General features: G+C 43.6%; 1 protein-coding gene across 3 annotated transcripts in view; it reads right to left on the reverse strand.

Annotated features, from left to right (window-relative positions):
• The window catches only part of MVB12B (multivesicular body subunit 12B), a 117,376-nt gene that overhangs the window by 66,929 nt on the left and 30,194 nt on the right, over positions 1-20,253 (reverse strand). For all 3 annotated transcript variants that reach the window (XM_056540967.1, XM_056540965.1, XM_056540966.1), the window contains exons 3-6: positions 9,889-9,996; positions 9,709-9,805; positions 6,694-6,823; positions 928-1,056 (exon numbers count right to left, since the gene is read on the reverse strand). In XM_056540967.1, the coding sequence (XP_056396942.1) occupies positions 928-1,056; positions 6,694-6,823; positions 9,709-9,805; positions 9,889-9,996 (464 nt within the window). The remainder of the gene's footprint in view (positions 1-927; positions 1,057-6,693; positions 6,824-9,708; positions 9,806-9,888; positions 9,997-20,253) is intronic.

Raw genomic sequence — 20,253 nt, forward strand, 5'->3', positions numbered from 1 at the left:
GCATCATCATCTTTGTCAAAGCTGAAGCACAGGTTGAGAAAAAGTCCAGGAAGTGAGGGCAGGACTAGCACTCTTCTGAGCTCACTCCTGTCCTATCAGACTGCAGAATGAAAACAGAGAGGAGGGGGTTACAGAGCAGCCTGCAGTAATTGAATGAAGAGACCCAGCACAGCACAGCAGGCTCAAGGAGGAAGTAAAGCATGGTGAGTGGGGGCGGGCTCAGTGCTTGCCTTGCACATGCCTCTTCCTGAGCAGTGGATGTCAGAATGAGTGAGTAGCAGAACAGAGCGATTTGTGCGCCAAATACAGAAGCTAGACACATAAAAAAGACATGTAAAGCATCTGCATGACCTAGTGAGTGACATATAGAAGCATTATTTTTTCTGTGATATGCGTTAAAGGAAGTGTTTCATTACTTACAGAAAATAAATCATAGGTTGCTAGAGCTGGGGAAAAATAGAAAAAAAAAAGCTCCTGTTCTGTTTCTTTCAGTCACCTGATCTACTGTCCTCTTCCTGCTTCAGAGACAAGAGCTCGGTGCAGGAGCGGCCCAGTCAGCCAATAAATTATTTAATGGCTTAGACTGTTTACTACTGCTCTGTAATGTCCTCTATGGTAACACTATTTCTTAGGGTGCGTATAGAGACATAGAAGAGAGGGTTCCCTATTCTGTATGTGTGCAGTGTATAGGAAATAGAGAGGCTATTCTATACCCACTAGGGATATATGAAATAGTGCTGCTCTTTATGTAACATGGTAAAATAGTTCATAAGATTATAAAAAGACCATAGTCCACCAAGTTCAACCTATATCCTAACAGCTATGAAATGGTGTTTGTAGCTCTAAACAGCAATTACAGCTGACAGATTCCCTTTAATATTAAATCCTTAATGACATGACACAGCCAATAAGAAGAGCAGGGATTACCTTGGGAGGTTTGGGGCAGATGCGGATGTGACCATTGCAGTCGGGGAAGAAGGCGTTGAAGGTTGTGGAGAATCTGGAGCTCGAGGAACTCTTCCCATTCGATACCAGATGCCCATACTGTTCAATTCCCTGTACAATAGATTAAAAGCAAATTACACGCAAGATCTGGTGCTGGTAAATTAAGAGTTAACGTATAAACTTCTTGCATTCCCTAAGGTTACAGTGCTGTGTAAAAGTATGTCCCCCCCTTCCAGATAATCCCTTGTTTTTGCATATTTGTCACAGTTGACTTACTCTCGCCTATAAACAAATTCTGGTTTTTTTTAGACAAAAGGACCTGGGTAAAAGCAGAACAGTTTTGTAAAATTATTACGGCGTGTGTTTAACCCTTTTGTCACCAAGACTAAATTTGCATAGCAAAATGTATTCTTTTACAGATTACACAAAACAAAGAAGTGGTCTAGTGGCCGCAGCTATCAGATCTCAAGTAGCAGCGATCTGCTGGGAAAACGCACATTAAGTCCCCCCGGCTCCCCTTCTGCCCCATGTGCTAGACAGACGGCTATGATGTTAGGGTTCTCAATAAAACTGAAAGCGAGTTGTAAGGCCGTGCGCAGCAGACGTCCCTGTGCGTCGTCGTCAAGGCAACGTCACTAGGCCGGGGCCGGCCCGGAGAAGAGGGCCTCCCGGTGAAAATGGACAGCCTGGAACGACTAACCCTCCCCACCGGACGGTCCCTGCAGCATAGATGGCCCAGACCAGCTCACACTTCCTTCCCACCGAGGGGAGGTGAGTAGAAAACTAAAGGGGGGGTCCGGATGATGACGAAGGCCGAAGTGGTCTTCAACCTGCGGACCTCCAGATGTTACAAAACTACAACTCCCAGCATGCCCGGACAGCCGATGGCTGTCCGGGCATGCTGGGAGTTGTAGTTTTGAAACATCTAGGGGTCCGCAGGTTGAAGACCACTGAAAGGGATTGACAGGCGGTGATTGATGATGAAGGGGAGGGGGGATGATGACGGGGGTGATGATGACGGGGGTGATGATGACGGGGGTGATGATGACGGGGGTGATGATGACGGGGGTGATGATGACATGGGGGGGGATGATGACATGGGGGGGGATGATGACATGGGGGGGGATGATGACATGGGGGGGGATGATGACATGGGGGGGGATGATGACATGGGGGGGGATGATGACATGGGGGGGATGATGACATGGGGGGGGGATGATGACATGGGGGGGGGATGATGACATGGGGGGGATGATGACATGGGGGGGGGATGATGACATGGGGGGGGATGATGACATGGGGGGGATGATGTATTTCCCACCCTAGGCTTATAGTCGAGTCAATAACTTTTCCTGGGTTTTTGGGGGTGAAATTAGGGGCCTCGGCTTATATTCGGGTAGGCTTATACTCGAGTATATACGGTATGTAGAATAGAAATTCTGTAAACCTCAAAATGAATATAACCTTCCGTCCGGAGCTTCCGAGTGTGGCCAGTGCCAATTGAGCACAGCAGATTCCGCCTAAAGAATGAACAAGTTCGGTCGGAAGGTTATATTCACTTTGAGGTCAAAGGGACAGCCTTTTTTTTTTTTGTTAAAGTCATTGAACAAAATGGGAAAACATCTATTTGCTCATATTCTTTCTAGTTTAAAAAGGAGTTATTCATGTTTTTTTTATTTTTTTTTAAATAATAAACCAACAGTCACTTACCTTTCCGATCCCGAGTTAATCCCCCATTCAGGCTCCCGTTGACAACCTTGTCTTCCTTTTGGCGCAGTTGTCATGTGACCACTGCAGCAGCCAATCAGTGGAGCATTATGGCTCCTATCATTGCGTAGTGATGCCTGGAGTACGCCACTTGGCAGCAGAGGCTGCTGATTGGCTGCAGTGATAGTAACATGACGACCTCACCCATAGGAAAACCAGCGTGCTGATGGGAGCATTCATGGGGGAGGGGGATCAGTGTGGGATGATAGAGGTAAGTAACCGCTAGTTTATCATTTTTAAAGCATTTGGCTTTTAAAGAAAAAAAAAAATTATAGAAACTACTAAAACATGGACTCGAGCCCGTGCCATACCAGCTGGCACCCAGCTGATTCCTGTAGCTGGGGGCTGCCGTTAATAGCCGACATGCAGCGATCTAAAGGGACCATTTACCAGTCCCTGGTGGTCCAGTGGGGGTGGATCCACTTCTAAGGTAGCCAGAGGGCTTACCTCTGCTCTCGTGGCTGCTGTGGCTCCTGCATTGATAGAGCCTGGCTGGTCCAGGCTTTATCAATTGAGCGTAGAGCAAACAGATCAATGTAGTTGTATGGAACTATATTGATCTGTATAAGGAATCTATTGATTCCTCATAAAAGTGCCCTAAGGGACAAATAAAGTGTATTTAAAAAAAAAAAAAAAAAAAAAAAACATTAACCCCTTCCATATTAAAACTTTGAATCACCCCCCTTTTCCCAAATCCCATATAAAAAATATGAAAACATAATAAAAATAAACATATGTGGTATCGCCGCCTGCGCAGGTGTCTGAACTATAAAAATATTAAACCGCACGGTCAATGGCGTTGACGTAAAAATAAACCAAATTCCCAAATTTTATGTTTTTGGTCACTTTGTATACCCTATAAAAATGATAAAAAGTGATTAAAAAGTCCCAACAAAACAACAATAGTACCGATAAAAACTTTAGCTCACAGTCTAAAAAATTTGCCTTCAAACATCCCCGTTTACCGAAAAATAAAAAAGTTATAGGGGTCAGAAGATGACAATTTTAAATGTACAAATTTTGGTGCATGTAGTTATAATTTTTTTTTTTAGGTAGTAAAATAAAATAAAACCTACATAAATTAGGTATTCTTGTTTTTTTTTTGCCCCACAAATTTTTTTTTCTGGTTTCGCCATAGATTTTGTGATGAAATGATTGATGTCATTACAAAGTAAAATTGGTGGTGCAAAAAACAAGCCCTGATATGGGTCTGTAGGTGAAAAAATTTAAGTCCTTAAGGGGTTAAGGTCCATTTACACGTACTGTATCCTGCACATCAAATATGCCCAGGATACTGTACGTGTGAATACACCCTAAGAGAGTTACTGTCTTTATTTCTTTCAAATTATTTTTAATAAAAGTTGTTGTTGTTTTTTTTTAACCCCTTAAAGACCCCTTTTCAAATCTGACCACTGTCACTTTAAGCATTAATAACTCTGAGATGCTTTTACTTTTCATTCTGATTCCGAGAAAGTTTTTTCGTGACATATTCTACTTTATGTCAGTGTTAAGTTTTTGTCAATACTTGCATCATTTCTTGGTGAAAAATTCCAAAGTATGATGAAAATGATTCCCATATACAATAGGTCAACTTTATGTTTGCATCATAAAGTTGACATGTTTTTACTTTTGGAAGACATCAAAGTTCAGCAGCAATTTCAAATTTTTCACAAAATTTTCTAAATCTGAATTTTTCAGGGACCAGTTCAGTTTTGAAGTGGATTTGAGGGGCCTTTATATTAGAAATACCCCAATAATGACCCCATTATAAAAACTGCACCCCTCAAAGTATTCAAAATAACATTCAGTAAGTGTGTTAACCCTTTAGGTGTTTCACAGGAATAACAGCAAAGTGAAGGAGAAAATTCAAAATCTTCATTTTTTACACTCGCATGTTCTTGTAGACCCAGTTTTTTAATTAGAGCAGAGAAATCACCCTAAAATGTGTAACCCAATTTCTCTCGAGTAAGGAAATACCTCATATGTGGATATAAAGTGCTCTGCTGGCAAACTACAATGCTCAGAAGAGAAGGAGCGCCATTGAGCTTTTGGAGAGAGAATTTGGTTGGAATAGAAGTCGGGGGGCCATGTGCTTTAACAAAGCCCCCCCCCCCGTGGTGCCAGAACAGTGGACCCCCCCCACATGTGACCCCATTTTGGAAACTACACCCCTCAAAATATTTAATAAGGGGTGCAGTGAGTATTTACACCCCACTGGCGTTTGACAGATTTTTGGAACAGTGGGCTGTGCAAATGAAAATTACATTTAAAAAAAAAAAAAAGTAATTTTATGTGGATATGCTACTTAACGGTTACATCGGCACTTATAAGCGTTAGTGTCCTTTAAAACATCTTTGGACATGTTGCTCAGGCATGGCAAAGGTTGAGATTGCATCAGGTCTCGTGGGACCTGGTGCAATTGTTAAAGGCCTGCGAAGTATGTGGCGGCACGCTGCCTCCTAGGCCAGCAGTTCTGACCTTTTTACTGCATAGACCAGTGTTTCCCAACCAGGGTGCCTCCAGCTGTTGCAAAACTGCAACTCCCACAGTTTTTGGAGGCACCCTGGTTGGGAAACACTGGCATAGCTGTATGCACAGAAAAGGTCAGATTTGATTGACAGCCAGCCTGCTCACAACCCCCCCCCCCCCCCCCCCGCCTTCTCCATAACATCCATACAAGGAGTCATTTTTGCCAACCCCTTTAAAAACTAAGGCTAAGTTCACATCTACGTCAAGGCTCCATTCATGAAGGGCTGTGGGCAGAATTCGTTAAAATAGTGGGGTGTATGCCGAGAAAAAAAAAAAAAATGCAACAATAATTTTCTTTCTCCGAACAAATAAACTGACACCAGACGGAATCCAGATGGATCCCATAAAAAAAATCAATGGGATCCAGCAGGACCCATTGGTGTTAGTTGTTCAACGGACGGTCCAGCTCAGTGTTTTCTGTGAGGGAACGAGTTATAAAAGGAGGTAAAATCTTCTTCCTCACATCCCTGAAAGACGTTCCTGCAGCCCGCAGGGATGGTGAGGATATATCATATAAAAGTGTCCCCTGCCACTCCCGTAAGTAGCCCCCCGGGCGGGGAGCTATACTTATCTAGTCCCATCTTCTCCAGCTGTAATCATGCCACTCAGTGTGATTGACAGCCCACGTCACCGCTCTGCCCCCTAAGCAAACGGAGCTGTGCGATGACGCGGGCCGTGCACAGGCTATCAATCACACTGAGGGGCGTGATTACAGCCAAAGAAGTGGGACTAGGTAAGTATAGCCACCCAGGATACTACTAACAGGGCTGACAAAGGACACTTTCTAACATAATATCCTCACCATTCCTGTAGGCAGGAATGTCTCCCGGGGATGGTGAGGAAGATGATTTTACCATATATAACAGGTTGCTAGTCATTATATATGGACAAATCTGATGACAGGTTCCATTTAAAGGGGTTATCCAGCAATCGAAAAAACAAAGTTAATTTCTTCAAGAACAGCACCACCCCTGTCCTCAGGTTGTGTGTGGTATTATAACTTGGCTTTATTCATTTTAATGGAACTGAGCTACAATACCAGACAAAACCTGCAGATAAATTTGATGCAGTTTTTGAAGAAATCAGCTCTGTTTTTCTAATGTTGGATAACGCCCTTTGACTCAAGACACATTGGGGGAGATTTATCAAGACCTGTCCAGACGAAAAGTTGCTGAGTTGCCCATAGCAACCAATCAGATCGTTTCTTTCATTTTTCAGAGGCCTTTTCAAAAATGAAAGAAGCGATCTGATTGGTTGCTATGGGCAACTCAGCAACTTTTCGTCTGGACCGGTTTTGATAGATGTCCCCCTAGGTGTCAGATATAAACTGCCCATTAACATGCTAGAATACAGAACATCTGGAAGTAGGTAAGTAGTGGACTTTTTGGGAACCGTGTTGAAGGCTGTAGGCAGCGGTGGCACTGCCGAGCCATTGAAAGGGATCACACTCACCCTATGAACGTATACTGAGGTGGGGCCTGTTTAGAGCGGCTCAAAATGCGGATGTCACAGATCGCAGCCTCCGTGGAGTCTCTCGGGATAAACTTAATACACAGGCGCTTTTTCCTAAAGGCTACTTCCTCTGTAGGGGAAAAAAAACATGGAATTATAATCAAGGCAATGGTCATAGGACTGAGTTCTAAGAACAGTGTTTCCCAAACAGGGTTTCTTCAGCTGTTGTAAAATTACAACTCCCAGCATGCTGAGAGATGTAGTTTTGCAACAGCTGGAGGCACCCTGGTCGGAAAACACTGTTTTGGAACGTTACAAAGAATGACATTTTCTCATAAGTTTCTTCAGTGCCCCAAAAAAGAAAAAAAACATCTGATATTATGACAGGTAGTCAATGTTAAAAAGTACTTCTTATAAGTCATACTTGCATAAATCAGTAAGACATTTAATACATGTTTATTTTTATTAAAGAGTATCTGTCACCAAACTAAACTTTTAATATATTGTTCCTTATGTAATTATAAGACACATTGCTATTTACTTTCTGTTCAAATTCTCAACCTTTATGTGTTTTTAATGCGATTGAAAAAACGGCCACTAGGTGGCTCTGTTCTGTCAAACAGTTTGTTGTCCTCCCAGCCTGGCAGGAGACCAAACTCAGGATGTGCGTGTCGGGCATGGCGAGGCACAACTCTCACAGGCTTCAGTGACGTTGAGCCTCCTGGGGAACGCCCACTTTCTACTGCCGGGAGCTCACACAATGTGAGTAAGGGGAAAGGCATGATACAGAGCTTTTAAAAGCTCGGAATTTTTTTTTTTTTTAGGGCAGGAGAAGTGTTAGGAGTAGTTAGGGAATATAATCTGACTAAGGCTGGGTTCACACTACAGTTTGTAATTACGGTTCCCGTATACGGCTGGGAGGAGGGGTGGGCGGGGCTTAATCGCGGCACCCGCACTCAGCCGTATAGGGAACCGTAGTTAATGTATGTCTATGAGCCGACCGGAGTTTTTGCTTGCGGTCGGAAAACCGCATGCGGCCGAAAAAGCAGCCGACCGGAGGCTGCGGTTCACTCCGGTCGGCTCATAGACATACATTAACTACGGTTCCCGAATACGGCTGAGTGCGGGCACCGCGATTAAGCCCCGCCCACCCCTCCTCCCAGCCGTATACGGGAACCGTAATTACAAACCGTAGTGTGAACCCAGCCTAAGGCTGGGTTCACACTATGTTTTTGCCATACTGTTTTCAATCCGTTTTTCTAAAGAAAACCGTATGGCAAAAAAACGTATGGAACAGTATGGAAAAAAGTAAGCCGTATGCGTTTTTAAACAGTATACTGTTTTTAAAAGTGCATACAGTTCCGTCAGTTCTTATAGAAAAAAAAAACCATACGTTTTTGAAAATGTTGTCAATTTTTAATGGGAGGGGTCTTTAGGATTCAAATGCGCATGTGCAAAGTAAAAACGTATACGTTTTTACCGTATGGAACCGTATACATGTGCGTTTCCCATTGACGTCCATGTTAAAAAAAACGTATGCGGTTGCAGTACGGTTTTTAAACCGGAAACAAAATTGTGGTCAACCACGGTTTGGACTCCGTTTTAAAAACCATACTGAAACCGCATATGTTTTTCTTTAACATGGACGTCAATGGGAAACGCACACGTATACGGTTCCAAACGGGAAAAACGTATATGTTTTTACTTTGCACATGCACATTTGAATCCTAAGGTCCCCACCCAAGACCGCTCCCATTAAAAATGGACAAAATTTTCAAAAACGTATGTTTTTTTTTTTTGACGGAACTGTATGCACTTTTAAAAACAGTATACTGTTTAAAAACGCATACGGTTTACTTTTTTCCATACTGTTCCATCAGTTTTTTTGCAATACGGTTTTCTTTAGAAAAAACGGATTGAAAACAGTATGGCAAAAACGTAGCGTGAACCCTGCTTAGTTAAGAAAAGTACATTTACTTCTGAATGCAGGCCAGTGGAGTACCCTTTTAATGACAGGTACTCTTTAAAGATGATGTGTGATGGCTAGTATGTAGCCATCAGGCCTAATCCCATAGGCATGAATGGAGGGGCGTGGTGGCTGAAGTCACCAGTCATCTTGCAGGGAGCGGAGTTCACTCTGTGCACAGATGACTGGGGTGCCAAGCCGGAGATCGTGGTGGTCCCCAGCAGCGAGCAAGCCCCCCTGATCAGACATCATATCCCCTATCCTTTGCATAGGGGATAAGATGTTTTTCAGAGAAGTACCCCTTTAAGGGAAAGTAGGATATTCTTGCATGGAGTATTGTGGCCTCTTCATTGTTTACCGTAGCACAACGCCATATATTTTAAAGTGGCTGAGCCTGGTACTGCAGCTCAAAGCTGCTTAGTCCAGTTCAAGTTCCTAGGTCAGTGTTTCCCAACCAGGGTGCCTCCAGCTGTTGCAAAACTACAACTCTCAGTATGCCAGGACAGCCAAAGGCTGTCCGGGCATGCTGGGAGTTGTAGTTTTGCAACAGCTGGAGGCACCATGGTTTGAAAACACTGACGTAGGAACTTGAACAGGACTAAGCAGCTTTGAGCTGCAGTACCAGGCTCAGCCACTTTAAAATATATGGTAGACAACAAAGGGGACAGAGGGTAGAGAATTTCAAAAATAGGACCACCCCTATTCACAGGTTATGTGTTGTACTGCAGCTCATCTCCACTGAAGTAAATGCACTGCCACACACAGCCAGTGGACAGGCGTGGGGCCGTTTTTGAATGTAGTCATTTTTTTTCTAATTCTGGACAAGCCTTTTAAAGACATGACTTAGCTAGCAATGGTCTTCAAAAAAAAAAAAAAAAAAAGCAACCTAAGGCCACGTTCACGCCACCAAAAATGTGCGGCATATCTACACGGGCGGACATTCCGCACATTTGAATGTTACGGCGGGTGCTAGGACCCCTCGGAAATTCCACCGCGTGAACATAGTCTAAAGCCTTTTTTTCAGCTGTCCACCAATGACAAGCACTTACGTGTATCCACCGTCTCCTGGATGGGTATGAAGCCCACAGGTAATGTGTCCTTTATATCAATGAGTTTCATGTCTACCAAGACGTTTCCTAAATGGCTCTGAGGAAGAACAAAAAGAAAAAGGTGAGAAGATGACTAAGTAATGGATGGAAACTAAGTGGCTGGTGGGTGTTCAGACTTACGTTCTCTCTTGAAAAGGCTCTGGTGAAGCAAAGATATCTTGTCACCTTGGACTTAAATAAACCATCTTTCCAAAGATCCGCATCCAGGCCATCTGTTGTCTGAGAAACCTGAGACATGACATGGAGGAGGAGGACATAAGTACAGAGATGGCTACACATCTATAAACTCTAGTTTCTCTTAAAAAGAAAAAATTAATAAATAGGCAATAAAACAACCAAAACAACTTAGAGGCATGATTGGTAAAAATGAGACGGGTGCATTATAAAGTGCACAAGATCCAGAAGAACAGCATCTCCAGCGGGGTAAAAAACGAAAACAAAACATAGATGGTGCTTCCAGGGAGCGGCACGCGCCACCGTACACAGGGAGCGCCACGCGCCACCGTACACAGGGAGCGGCACGCCCCACCGTGCACAAGGAGCGGCACGCGCCACCGTGCACAAGGAGCGGCACGCGCCACCGTGCACAAGGAGCGGCACGCGGCACCGTGCACAAGGAGCGGCACGCGGCACCGTGCACAAGGAGCGGCACGCGGCACCGTGCACAAGGAACGGCACGCGCCACCGTGCACAAGGAGCGCCACGCGCCACCGTGCACAAGGAGCGCCACGCGCCACCGTGCACAAGGAGTGCCACGCGCCACCGTGCACAAGGAGCGCCACGCGCCACCGTGCACAAGGAGCGGCACGCGCGTCTACTGATGGTGATGCCAAGAACAAAGATTTTTATGGTGGCACAATCACTAAAAGGACAATAATCAGTCATATTTATTTCACTAGTCTTATCAATTCACATTGAACAATTATTATTACAAGCTCTCGGAAAAGAGTAAATCACGATTACTGGTTGGTGTGAATGGGACTTTAGGCTCCTAATCTGATTATAATGTTTGTAAATATTGTATAAACATGGCTCCCCTTATACTGCAGGTCAACACAAATTCTGCTTTTGAGGAAAGCCAGATACAAACTTTGCCTAACAGTGCAGGACATCTGCTTATTTGGCAAGAAGGAACTGACTGATGCAACTCAAACGTCTGCAACGGCAATGACAGCGCAACCCTCAAATATTGTACAAACATAACACTGCCGGTGACTGACGTAATATACAATGTGTAATATGAAAGGAAAGAGAAAAAAAACTCACTGTCAAGTCATCTATATAGAAACTAGCCCTATGGCATGAAATAATAAACCTCTGACAGTCTACAAAGTAGTGATAAGGTACAGATGTGGCAAACTTTAACTTGACGGATACAGGCTGCAGACTTTAAATGGATTTTTAACCAATCACAGGCCATTAAAACAATAGTCAGTGTTAACTTAGCCGCATCATGGTATGTAACATGTTCAGACCCCATAGCTTATAATGTGCAATCGTACCATAGTGAAGGAAGGAGACCTACGGGGAGCCTCAGTTAGCCAGAAGATCCTCGGGAGTCCTCAGAACATACGGTTGTCTGGAGACGGCACTGATGGATAAAGAATATATATATATATATATATATATATATATATATATATATATATATATATATATAATCTATTTCCGTATGACCGGGCAAGATAATTTAAATTGTAGATAAATTGGGACAACACAGTTCAAGAGTTTAACCCTTTTCTTCAAGTCTATGGATTATGGACCTGACAAAGATGGCTGGACACTTGAAACGCGTTGTCCCGATTTATCTACAATAAACTTTTTGTTATTTTGCAAACATCTTGTCTGGTCATGCAGAAATAAATCATACATATATATTTTCAGCAAGGATGTTCTGAGGACTCCTGAGGATCTTCTGGCCAACTGAGATTCCCTGAGGGTCTCCTTTCTTGATTGTTTCTGTGACCTCAAACTCTTTCAGACGCGGGTGGACACAGGCTGCTCAAGGCATCTCGCACATTTTACGTACCATTGCGGTGCAGTGCTTCTTGGTGTTGTGTGAGTGCACCTCTTGCTTTCCTAGTTTTACACCAGTGACCACTTGAATAATGGCACTTACTTTGTTCTTTTTTTGTTTTGTATATATGGACTATTTTACCATAGTGTACTATCCTCACAGTGCCATTTCTATATGCTTTACTGAGATCTTCATACACCATCTAAACCTTCATCATACACAAAACAACACAGTGAAATTAGTTTAGAAAAAGCCCTATAGTCTAAGCAGGGGTTTCGTCTGAGCAGCAGACTACCTCAACATTGGGTCGTCTACTGAAATCTGAGAAGTAGACGCTTGTCTTGCTCTGTGCACATGCCAGTATTAAGGACTCTATGCATGGGCATGTACTCTGCTCAAAAAAATAAAGGGAACACTAAGATAACACATCCTAGATCTGAATGAATGAACTAATCGTATGAAATTATTTTGTCTTTACATAGTTGAATGTGCTGACAACCAAATCACACAAAAATTATCAATGGAAATCAAATTGATCAACCCATGAAGGTCTGGATATGGAGTCACACTCAAAATCAAAATGGAAAACCAAACTACAGGCTGATCCAACTTTATGTAATGTCCTTAAAACAAGTCACAATGAGGCTCAGTAGTGTGTGTGGCCTCCACGTGCCCGTATGACCTCCCTACAACGCCTGGGCATGCTCCTGATGAGGTGGCAGATGGTCTCCTGAGGGATGTCCTCCCAGACCTGGACTAAAGCATCTGCCAACTCCTGGACAGTCTGTGGTGGATGGAGCGAGACATGATGTCCCAGATGTGCTCAATCGGATTCAGGTCTGGGGAATGGGCGGGTCAGTCCATAGCATCAATGCCTTCCTCTTGCAGGAACTGCTGACACACTCCAGCACTGAAGTCTAGCATTGTCTTGCATTAGGAGGAACCCAGGGCCAACCGTACCAGCACATGGTCTCACAAGATGTCTGAGGATCTCATCTCGGTGACTAATGGCAGTCAGGCTACCTCTGGGCAAGCACATGGAGGGCTGTGCGGTCCCCCAATTAATGCCACCCCACAGGGTGTTGGGCTGTAAACATAACCCCCACATGTGAACGTCGGGCCCTCATACCACCCTCATGGAGTCTGTTTCTGACCGTTTGAGTGGACACATGCACATTTGTGTCCTGCTGGAGGTCATTTTGCAGGGCTCTGGCAGTGCTTCTCCCGCTCCTCCTTGCACAAAGGCAGAGGTAGCGGTCCTGCTGCTGGGTTGTTCCACTCCTACGGCCTCCTCCACCTCTCCTGATGTACTGGCCTGTCTCCTGGTAGCGCCTCCATGCTCTTGACACTACGCTGACAGACACAGCAAACCTTCTTGCCACAGCTCTCATTGATGTGCCATCCTGGATGAGCTGCACTACCTGAGCCATTTGTGTGGGTTGTAGACTCCGTCTCATGCTACCACTAGAGTGAAAGCACTGCCAGCATTCAAAAGTGACCAAAACATTAGCCAGGAAGCATAGGAACTGTGAAGTGGTCTGTGGTCACCACCTGAAGAACCACTCCTTGTTAATTGCCTATAATTCCCACCTGTTGTCTATTCCCTTTGCACAACAGCATGTGAAATTGATTGTCAATCAGTGTTGCTTCCTGAGTGGACAGTGTGATTGACTTAGAGTTACATTGTGTTGTTTAAGTGTTCACTTTATTTTTTTGAGCAGTGTATTTTGAGACACACATGGGGTTAGACCTTGTTCTATTAGATCACAAAGAGCTTGTTTTAGGGAAGTGCTTTTCTGGTCACTTAGGAAAAACGTCTACTACAAGGTTTAGCTCAGTAAAGAATGATGGTATAATGTACGTCGTAGGACGCGCAACGCGATATGTGCAATTGGCGGTACTGTGAGGGGTGTCCAGGGGCCCAGAACTGAGCTGTGTAAGGGGCCCCAAAATTTCTGATGGCAGCCCTGGCTACCAGTATACTGCTACCATCCACTGGCCCCAGGATCACCTTACTTTGGATTGTAAACTACTGACTTTCGCATTTACTTTGTATGAAGTTTAGTTTACGGCTAGAGGGTTTAGCAAATTATATACTTCCAGAATTTTTACGTTCTTTGCAGAACACAGCAGCCAAGTTCAAAACCTTAAAAAAATCACATTTTCCCTTGAAAGCTTAAAATTTTAACAAGACTTGAATTTGGTTTGGCTGGAAATGTATCCTCGCTTTGCTAAATGCTGGATATGGGAAAAAAATAAAAAAGAAGAAACTTTGCTGAAGTCTAGACCAAACTACCGCCAATATAATTTTCTCACATTTATCTAGGATATATAAATGATCATTATGACTGGACATCGCCGCCACTGCACTACAATTACATCTCCATTATTACCGGTCACTCCCACAATGAGCATTTTCTTCAAGATAACACTACAAACCAATACCCACACATACACAAATGTTACATGGCTCAGAGATACATTAAAGGGGTTATCTAGGAATAGAAAAACAGAGCTAATTTCTTCCAAAGACAGCCCCAACCCCGTCCTCAGCCCAGTTTAGAAGCAAATCCCCATAGCAAACCTCTTCTATACTGGGCGGTTCCCGAGACACGTGTCATCAGAGAGCACTTAGACAGAAAAGAACAACCTTAACTTCAGAAGCTCATAAGTACTGAAAGGATTAAGATTTTTTAATAGAAGTCATTTACAAATCTGTTTGACTTTCTGAAGCCAGTTGATTTATAAAAAAAAAAAAAAGTTTTTTCCTGGATAACCCCTTTAATGTGTGTCATTTAAACTTAAATTTTTTTTTTTTTTTTTTTTTTTTTTTTTTTTTACACTTTATTAGTCACCTAGGGGACTTTTAGGAGAAATCATTAGATTCCTCATGCAGGTCAAGGCAGTTCTATTGAACTCCATTGATCTGTGTGCTCTGCGATCCATTGATAGAGCCTAGTTCAGCCAGGCTCTATCAAGCCACAGACAGCAGGGAAGCAGCGGTAAGCGATCGCCGCATGCTGGCTATTAGCGGCGGGCCCCCTGCTACTGAAAACAGCTGGGGGCTGCAGAGTATGGAGCGGGCTTGAGTCAGGAGCCCGCTCCATACACCCCGCAGAGGGTCGCTGTGCTTGTAAGGGGCTTTCAAGTCCGGCTCTGCTTGCCCGAAGCAGGGCTAAGGGCCTGAAAAATTCACCTTCCTGGCGGAAATGCATGTCCCGGGCATCAGGCGATAGGCTTTCCACATCCCTAATGGGTGTTAATGGAAAACGGAGTGGAGTACATGGCTCAGAAGGGCTACATTAAAAGGTCTGCAAACCGTTCTAATACCAATTCTGAAAGATCAAGGAGTCCGACTTGCTGTACTTCTTAGGGCAGGTTCATACTAGGTTTGGGCCTCTGGTAGTCGTATTTTAAAAGCACAAAAGCCCTCTGAAAGTACACATAAGTCCCGAACAGAGTCACAAGGCGACCCCGGTCATCCACAGAAAGCAGCAAGGTCTGCTGCTCCCATAAACAGTATGGGTCGTCATCCCGTTTTCAGTGGCATACCAATGGATGCGATTAAATGGTGCATAAAGTAATAATATATATGGTGCATATAGTATTAATCTATCCTAACAAGATAATGAACCAAAGGTCTCCAATGACCATACCACAATGACCCATGTGGAAAGTGACTATTCAATTACAGTGATCCCTCAACTTACAATGGCCTCAACATACAATAGTTTCAACATACAATGGTCTTTTTGGACCATTGTAACTTGAAACCAGACTCAAAATACATTCCTACAGACTGTCCAGATCTGTGAAACGTGTCACAACTGGAGGAACTGACCAATCAGAATGGGCTTTTTACTGGTAAATCCCCTGTATTACTGAAGTGCATGCACTGACTGGGTGTCTGGAAGCGCCCCCTACAGTACAGGGAGGAATTACAAATTCTGTACTACTCCTTACCTGTGCCAGGGTTAGCTGCTCCTTTGGACACCAGGTAAGGGCGGCTCCATTTGGGACACTGTGTGTACTGTATAGGACCCTGAAGAAGCTCCTGTCCTCTATATAAACCATTGTTTCCCAACCAGGGTGCCTCCAGCTGTTTCAAAATACAACTCCCAGCATGCCCGGACAGCCAACGGCTGTCCGGGCATGCTGGGAGTTGTAGTTTTGCAATAGCTGGAGGCATCCTGGTTGGGAAACACTGACATAGACAGTGATTACAGCTCCCAGCAGATCTTTCTTACTTATATATGTAAGGACTTGCTTTATCTATATTAGTTATCTACTTATTTTTCTTTAATCCTCAATTTTTTCTTTTTTTCGGATGACATTTTGGGGCTTTAGAACCAATTACCAGGTTTCCATAGAGTTAAAGTCTCAACATACAATGGTTTCAACATACAATGGTCGTCCTGGAACGAATTAATATTGTAACTTGAGGGACCACTGTACTTTTTAACAGCATTAGGTCAGGTTCACACAGGGGAAAATCCCCATAATCAGACAATAATCACTGCATAAAATAAAACATGTTGCCCATTTTTCCGCTGTGTGAACCCGGCACAGTTCAGAATTGATATATATATATATATATATATATATATATATATATATATATATATACACACACACTTATATATCATGTGTACTGAAAACATTTTACAACTTTATAATGGTTCATATATGTTCTAAAGGCGGTCATTCATTTCCAATCCTCCCACATCTATCAGGACCATATCTAGCTGTAAGGCAACCAGCTATAGCAGAAGCCCTTCCCTACTGCTCTGTATGTGACTTAAAAGGAATGTATCACCTCGATTATTTTCTTTTCTTACCAATTAAAAGGTACCTCTCATCAAAAAAACTTTTGACATATTCTAGATTAATGTATGCAGAATAACTTTACAATTGCATGTTATTAAAAAATATGCTTCTTTCTATTTAATTTTCCACTTTGAAGAAATGACCACTAGGGGTCTCCCTACCAGTCCTGGCAGCAAGCATTTCAGACTCATGCTGGAGTCCTAAACACTACGAGCTGCCAGTCTGCTTTGTTCACAAAGGAGAACACTCAGAGCTGCCAGCCTGCTTTGTTCACAGCCTGTTCGGCTGTGAACAAAGCAGGCTGGCAGCTCTGAGTGTTTAGGACTCCAGCATGAGTCAGAAATGCTTGCTGACAGGACTGATCGGGAAAAATACAATAGAAAGAAGCATATTTTTCATTAACATGCTATTGGAAAGTTATTCAACATTCATTAATCTAAAATATATCAAAAGTTTATTTGATGAGAGGTACCCTTTAACTTCAGCCGATCTGCTTTTAGTCAGCAAATCTGGCAGTATTGGCCCCATACAAGTGAATTGTAGTGTTACTTGCTGTGGATTTTCTGCAGCGGGTTATTTAGTAATAGGAAAACAGAGCTGATTTGTTCCAAAAACAGCACCACACCTGTCTTCAGGTTGTGTGTGGTATTACAACTTTCTACTGTTCGATAACCCTTTTAACACCATTGGGCAATGATTTTTTCCCTACTGATCTCAATCATACCTTGTGTTGGTGTTCCTTTAAGAAAAAAAAAAAAATCCCTTTTACAGTTGTATAGCACCACTACAATTTGCAAACCTCTAGAGCTGTATAAGCAAACCACAACATGAGTAAGCTGGCCGGCAGACAAAAATCCCGAAGACTGCGCTGATCTCTGTGGCGGATTTGTAACCCACAGTCGCCAGAGCTGAACAGGCGGTTTCAATATGGAAACAGATTGTCTCAAACTATTGTTTATAAGGAATTCTATACATAAACATACACAACTACTACAAACAGGAGTCTACACATCGCTATGTGCTTTGTCCCATACAAGCAATCATATTTTACACAAAGTACAGGGGATGCACAAAACTAGAAATCCATGGCTGCTTTCTTCCAACAACAGGGTCACCCTTGTCCATGCAGACAAGGAGAGCGCTCCTAGTGTGATACCGTAATGCAAAGATGATATAGACAGACAAGAAAACTTGCTCACCAAGTATAGTTGTACTGCGACCAAGTACAACTATGGTGAAGGCGTGAAGTGACCCTGCAACGGGCGAAGAGCGGCAGCTGCTCCTGGACACACAGGCGAAGTAATTAAACGGATCCCTCCAAGGAACAAACCAGGATAGAGGCAGCGCACAGGACTTCAAAGGTAAAATGGTTTATTTACCCGGCATGCAACGCGTTTCGCTGGATAACCAGCTTCATCAGGCATCCAGACCTGATGAAGCTGGTTATCCAGCGAAACGCGTTGCATGCCGGGTAAATAAACCATTTTACCTTTGAAGTCCTGTGCGCTGCCTCTATCCTGGTTTGTTCCTTGGAGGGATCCGTTTAATTACTACCCTTGTCCATGGGCTTTGTCTGAGCAGCTTGGGACCATTAACTTGCTAAACTACAACACCAGACGCAGCCCATAGCCAAGAGTGGGGGCGTTTGTGGAATACATTTATTTTTTATTTTTTTTATAATAGTTTAATTTAATTTCTGTACCACTTTGTACATTTATGGCCAGGGCAGGTAGCTACACAGTGGTGTCAATGTACCACGAGACACAACATCAGGAGCTGAGCGTGCAGAATCTAAAGTTGTTAACACACAGCTGACAACCTGCTTGGCAAGGACAGGAGCCAAATACGGTCCCAGTCATTTAAAGAGTACCTCTCATCAAAAAATATATATATATTTTTTTATAGTTTAATATGTATAGATTAATTTTCTAATAGGGTTCTATTAAAAAAAAATGTATACTTTTGTGTTTTTTGTGTTTATACTTTTGTCCACTAGAGGTCTCCCTAGGAGTCCCTTTTTTAGTGATTTCGGACTCACGCCGGCCTGGCAGCTGAGTCCGAAATGGCATACTCACGCAGCTCCCCGCCTGCCAATCAGACAGACGGGAGCGAGCGTTGTGCGCGGATCCCTGCAGGGCACAACCGACACTGCCGTTGTGAGGTGAAAAATTCAAACCCGTGGCTCTGCAAGATAGAAGCAGCAGGGGATAGAGCTGGGGGAGGGCAGAGCAAGGGGAGATAATGGTCAATAGCAACTGCAGTATGGACAGGGCATACTCTGGAAGCCAATTAGCGCCCCTGCAATGCAACTGTAGGGTGCCAATGGTTTGCCATGATAGCTGGGCATAACAAAGGCTAACAACCAAAAAACAATGTCAGCATTGCAGATTTTTGTTCATTCCCTGAACCGAAAAGCAGAACAAAAAGACACCAAATGGTACAAAAAAAAAAAAAAAAAAAGGTCGACTTGCACCACAAAAAACAAACCTTCATGAAAGAGAAAGATAAAATGTAGGGCGGTGAGACTTAAATGGGTACTCTGCCCCTAGACATCTTATCCCCCTATGGAAAGGATGTTTGATTGCGGGGGTCCCGCCACTGGGGACCCCCGCAATCTCAGTTGCGGCACCCCAGACATCTGCTGGACGGAGCGAACTGCGCTCCGTGCCAGATTAATGGCGATGCGGGGCAGAGGCTCATGATGTCACGGTCACACCCTGCTCGTCCGTAACACCCCCTCCCATAGACTTGCATTCAGGGGGCGTGGTATGAAGTCACGAGCAGGTTGCGATTGTGACGTCACGAGCCTCCGGCGCTGCACGCGATGCTCTAAAGGGTGCAGGAGGGAGATCGCGGGTGTCCCCAGCGGTGGGACCCCTACAATCACACAATCAGACATCTGATCCCCTATCCTTTGGATAGGGGATAAGATGTCTAGGGGCAGAGTACCCCTTTAACTAATTTTATAATTTTAAACTATTTTTAGTGCGCAAAAGTGATAACACATAGAAAACAACAAATTTAGTAAAGGTGTAATCATATCAACACGCTAAATAAGCTTATGTAATTTGTACTGCATGGAGATCATCATAAAAACAAACCCAAAAAGAAAATGTGGAATTGCTGTTTTTTTCCCTCCACCAAAAATAAAGTTTTATTAAATAAAATAATAAAAAGGTATGCCATATATTTAATATATACCCAAAAATAGCGCCATTAGAAAATACAACACAGTATAAATGTAAGAACATTTATACTAACCTACCCCAGTCCACCACAGATTTCATTCCAGCACCTTCCAGTCCCCTGCTCATTGCCAATTGTCCCCGCTTTCAATAAGAGACATCTCAGCAGGAACTACTGTGGATTGGAAGTAGGGAGTAGAGATGAGCGAACTTACAGTAAATTCGATTCGTCACGAACTTCTCGGCTCGGCAGTTGATGACTTTTCCTGCATAAATCAGTTCAGCTTTCAGGTGCTCCCGTGGGCTGGAAAAGGTGGATACAGTCCTAGGAGACTCTTTCCTAGGAATGTATCCACCTTTTCCAGCCCACCGGAGCACCGGAAAGCTGAACTAATTTATGCAGGAAAAGTCAGCAACTACCGAGCCGAGAAGTTCGTGACGAATTGAATTTACTGT

This window comes from Hyla sarda, chromosome 9 (assembly GCF_029499605.1).
Source record: "Hyla sarda isolate aHylSar1 chromosome 9, aHylSar1.hap1, whole genome shotgun sequence".
NCBI lineage: Eukaryota > Metazoa > Chordata > Amphibia > Anura > Hylidae > Hyla > Hyla sarda.